Source organism: Cololabis saira, chromosome 24, assembly GCF_033807715.1.
Source record: "Cololabis saira isolate AMF1-May2022 chromosome 24, fColSai1.1, whole genome shotgun sequence".
NCBI lineage: Eukaryota > Metazoa > Chordata > Actinopteri > Beloniformes > Belonidae > Cololabis > Cololabis saira.
The window spans coordinates 22,431,791-22,436,834 of NC_084610.1; the positions used below are offsets into that span (position 1 = coordinate 22,431,791).

General features: G+C 41.9%; 1 protein-coding gene across 1 annotated transcript in view; it reads right to left on the reverse strand.

Moving 5' to 3' along the window:
* Positions 1–432: 432 nt before the first annotated feature.
* Positions 433–5,044, reverse strand: part of LOC133425243 (cyclic nucleotide-gated channel cone photoreceptor subunit alpha-like) — an 11,806-nt gene continuing 7,194 nt past the window's right edge. The window contains exons 5-7 of the mRNA XM_061715986.1: positions 4,972–5,044; positions 4,785–4,891; positions 433–2,190 (exon numbers count right to left, since the gene is read on the reverse strand). The exon at positions 4,972–5,044 is cut by the window's right edge and continues 29 nt beyond it. Of these exons, the coding sequence (XP_061571970.1) occupies positions 848–2,190; positions 4,785–4,891; positions 4,972–5,044 (1,523 nt within the window). The 3' untranslated portion in view covers positions 433–847. The remainder of the gene's footprint in view (positions 2,191–4,784; positions 4,892–4,971) is intronic.

Consider the following 5,044-nt stretch of genomic DNA (forward strand, 5'->3'; position numbering starts at 1 on the left):
TTTTAACATGGAGGTCAATGGAGACGCTTTGGGGTAAGAATTACATGTATTTATTTAACCCTTGTACTGTCTTTGGGTCAAGGGAGGGTGAAGGGAGGAGAGAAGGAATGAAGGAAGAAAGGAGAAAAGAAGGAAAGAAGGAAGGAAGTAGGAAAGGGAGTAAGGAAGGGAGAAAGGAGAAAAGAAGGAAAATGTCTCATTTTAGTAAAAAAAAATCTCATTACACTTAAAACAAGAATCATCACTGGAAAAAACAACAATTTTCACCTGTTTCAAGTAGATTTTCACTTGAAATAAGTAGAAAAATCTGCCAGTGGGACAAGATTTGTCTTCTTATTACAAGCAAAAAAATCTTGTTCCACTGGAAGATTTTTCTACTTATTTCAAGTGAAAATCTACTTGAAACAGGTGAAAATTGTTGTTTTTTCCAGTGATGAGTCTTGTTTTAAGTGTAATGAGATTTATTGACTAAAATGAGACATTTTAACTAGAAATAAGACAAATATTCTTGTTAAGATTGTTAGTTTTTGCAGTGATCCATGTTACTTATCCTGTGAAGGACAGAGTCATATTGATAAGTTCAGAAAACTGTTTTTTATTGTTGTGTTTTGATGTATTTGATGTAAGCCCAGTGGATATTTAAAGCTTACAGAAGGCTGCATTTAACTGCTGCTATGTCATTCCTGCAGTATTTCTGCAGCTGTTTTGGTCACTGCTATTATTTGTACTATATTATATTATTTGTAATCAGCACAAATTATCTGTCCCCATATGATAAAATCCACCACCCCCCCTGATTTATTTTTACAACTCCAGTACTGGCTATAGTCAAGCTTTACTCGTGGTATCACAGGGTCCGGACCTGGTTGGATAAATTCGTGAGCCGCTGCTTGATTTTGCGCTGAGAGGATTCATATTGACTACTAAGCTTTCGAAATTTGGTCGTCATTATCTCCACACTCGCTTCAATCTGATCGACTTTATTCTCCAAGTCTTTAGCGTCAGTAGCCGAGACCAGTGACTCGTCTATGAGGTTATCCTTCATCAGAATAGCCCGTCCCTTCTCCTCCAGAGCGTATTTAGCATCAGGATACTCCGTTAGCGCCTCCATCAGATCATCTTTGGACAGGGCGAAGAGATCCGAGTACCCAACGCTGCGGATGTTTGCCGTTCTCCGGTTTCCTGCCTTACTACCCTTGATCCCGAGGATGCTGATCTCTCCGAAGTATGCACCATCACTGAGAACCACAAACTGGGTAACTCCATCGTCTGCCACCACGGCCAGCTTCCCTCCCTTGATGATGTACATTTCCCTGCCGATGTCGCCCTTCTTGCAGATGTAGTCGCCAGGACTGAACACTTGCGGCTGCAGCTTCAGCACCAGCTCCACAAGCAAACCGGCTTCACAGTCTTGAAAGATGCGCACCTTCTTGAGCGTCTCCAGGTGCACGTTGATGGCGATCTCAGCCTTTAGTTTGTCCGGCAGATTCTTCAACACCTGCTTCTCGTCGCAGGTTTTCTCCTCCGTCCACAGGTAGTCGAACCACTTCACCACCCTAATCTCCAGGTCTTTGGTGACTTTACGGAACTCCATGTACTGTTTGATGGAGTCGATCTTGGCCTGGAACTCCACGCGCGCGGCATTCATGTTGGAGATCATGGCACCGACGTTGCCTACGATTGTGGCGAAGATCAGGACTCCGGTGAGAAAGTCGGCCACCACAAAGAAGTATTCGAAGTCCCTGACCGGAGGTGGCGTCTCACCGATAGTCGTCAAGGTGAGGGTAGACCAGTAGAGACAGTAGACGTATTGGCGAGCCAGCCGGGCGTACTCTTTATTGTTCAAGGCTGGATATACCCAGGTGTCCGATCCAAACCCCAGTGTCTTGGAGATTGCAAAGTAGAGACAGGCGTTCCAGTGGATAATGATGATGATGTAAAGTACCAGATTACCGATTCTGAAGATGTTTGGGAAGTTGGTGCGGGTTTCAGTCCGGTCGAAGAACTCAAAGAGCCGGGCCAACCTGAAGAGGCGGTTGAACCTCCACTCGGGGTTGTCCACTCCGAGGTAGAGGAACATGACGTCGGTGGGAAGGATGGATATGACGTCTAGTTTGAACTGGCGGGTCTTGCTGTACGTCTCTTTCAGGATTTTTGGATCCTTCACGAGAAGTCCTTGCTCGAGAAAACCTGTCGACACCAAACAGTTTCATTAGCGTTGGAAGGTCCAACATGTCAAACATGACAGATAATCGCAGTAGCCTAGTCCTGATTCAATTTTAGGCCACGTTTCCACATAGCCGGGTATTTACAAAAACGGATATTTCCCCCTCTACGTTTTGAAAAATATCCTCGTTTACACGAACCCACATGAATACGCTGTTAAGGTGCTATGAGCATCCAAACCTACAGGGGGCAGTGTAACGAGAAGATAAAGTCATGCTAGCCAATCAGAATCCTGGAAAAAAACATCAACAAATGACACGTGTGAAGCCTGAATAATATGATTCTGCGTTAAATCGACGGCGTAGCCTACGTACGGTGCGCGTCGCCGCGTACCCTACGCCGTAGCTCTGCGTTGGTGTAACGCGGAACCATAAATCAGCCTAGACTGCCAGTTACTTCCAAGACGGAACGAGAGTCTTTGGTTTGGAGTGACAGAGAAGTGGAGTTACTTTTAAGTGTGACTTTAGAATATAAAACAGGTAAAATACAAGAAAATATTGACGGTGGCCAAACTAATTGTAAACACAGGTCGCACAAATGACGCTGGTGACGTTTCTGTGGCATAATGTGACGTTCTGAAGCCTAAATCTCCGTTTCCCTCCGTTTACAAGCAAACGCGTGAAGACGGAGTTTTTGCAAATCTCAACTTTGGCCGGAGTTTTCAGAAATGATGGTTTTTGGAGACTTTGAGCTTCGTTTTCGTGTAAACGAACGGCCAAAACGCATGAAAACGCCACAGTTTTTGCTACGTGGAAACTGGGCCTTAGAGACCTGGAATGGTTGCTGTTTGTGTCTCGGTCTGGTCCCGTTTCTGTTGTTTGATTCCAAAGTCTTGTGTGCCAATTGTGTGTTTTCCTGTTTCTTTCATACAGACTTGCAGCGGATGTATATATGTATATATATATATATATATATATATATATATATATATATATATATATATATATATATATATATGTATATGTATATTAGTGCTGTCAGGTGATTAAAAAATGTATCTAATTAATTACAGGATTTATAATTAATTAATCTAATTAATCACATTTTAATCTCATATCTGCTAAAGGTCCCCAAATAAAGAATTAGAATTCTAGGACATTACAAAATTGCAGTGCATGACTAATCAATTGAATACACTAAGAAGAGAAGATTTGAAATCCACATTTTTATTGGTGAAGTGTGTTTCATAAATGAAATTTAAAAAAAAGCTCAAGCACATCAGCAAACCAATTAGGCCAGCTGCATTATTCAAAAATGCAATACAAATACAGTGACATTCAGAAATAAAATAAGGCTGAGTCTCAAATAGGCACTTAAACAGACTCTCAATTCAAACTTAAAACTAAAGTTGACTCAATACAGCAATTCAAGTACTAGTAGCTGTAACGTTTACAGTGGAACTGGTCCGGACATGTTTAGTGTTTAAATGAGGGCTGGAGCAGCTCCGCTGATAGGAAAATTCTTTTTTACAAAATGTACAAATCCCTGCGTTCTTGTTGATAGTCTCGTCTTCTTTCTTTTTATACATAAACTTGCCGTTCAAATTTAAAATGCTCGCGCATTTTGCCACTCATAATTAATTGCGTTAGGCCCCGTTTACACGTAGCAAAAACAGTGGCGTTTTCATGCGTTTTGGCCGTTCGTTTACTCGAAAACGAAGCTCAAAGTCTCCAAAAACGATCATTTCTGAAAACTCTGGCCAAAGTGGAGATTTTCAAAAACTCAGTTTTCACGTTTGCTTGTAAACGGAGGGAAACAGATTTAGGCTTCAGAACGTCACATTATGCAACAGAAACGTCACCAGCGTCATTTGTGCGACCTGTGTTTACAATTTGTTTGGCCACCGTCAATATTTTCTTGTATTTTACCTGTTTTATATTCTAAAGTCACACTTAAAGGTAACTCCACTTCTCTGTCACTCCAAACCAAAGACTCTCGTTCCGTGTTGGAAGTAACTGGCAGTCCAGGCTGATTTATGGTTCCGCGTTACACCAACGCAGAGCTACGGCGTAGGCTACGCGGCGACGCCACCGTACGTAGGCTACGCCGTCGATTTAACGCAGAACCATATTATTCAGGCTTCACACGTGTCATTTGTTGACGTTTTTTTCCAGGATTCTGATTGGCTAGCATGACTTTATCTTCTCGTTACACTGCCCCCTGCAGGTTTGGATGCTCATAGCACCTTAACAGCATATTTATGCGGGTTCGTGTAAACGAAGAGATTTTGAAAACGATCTTGTGTAAATGATGGAATTTTTCAAAACGTAGAGGGGGAAATATCCGTTTTTGTGTAAACGGGGCCAAAATTTTCATACCGCGTTAATTAGCAGTGTAATTAATTAATCGAATTAACGCGCTAAACTGACAGCCCTAATATATATATATATATATATATATATATATATATATATATATATATATATATATATATATATATATATATATATATATTTTTTTTTTTTAAAGAAAGCTTTATACTATGATGAGATCTGGGTCTGTAATTGCTGTTACCTCTGAGTATAAAAAAAAGTTAGGGGTGCGTCGCCGTCCCTCACCTGTCCTGAGCCTCACGAAGGTGTCCAGGTAGTAGAGGACGTCCGAACTGTAGTCCAAAACCATCCACAGGTCTGTGTTTGTGTACTGCAGCTCGTTGAAACACGCCCTGCGTGGAGGAGAGACCAGACGTAAACAACGACCACGTGGAACCGAACTAAAGAGGAATATATCGTCCTGAGTCCAGACCTGGCCACCAGTAACATCAGGTTGTAGAAGACGGGGATGGAGATCGTGCAGAGCCAGTAGTAGTACGTGTCCG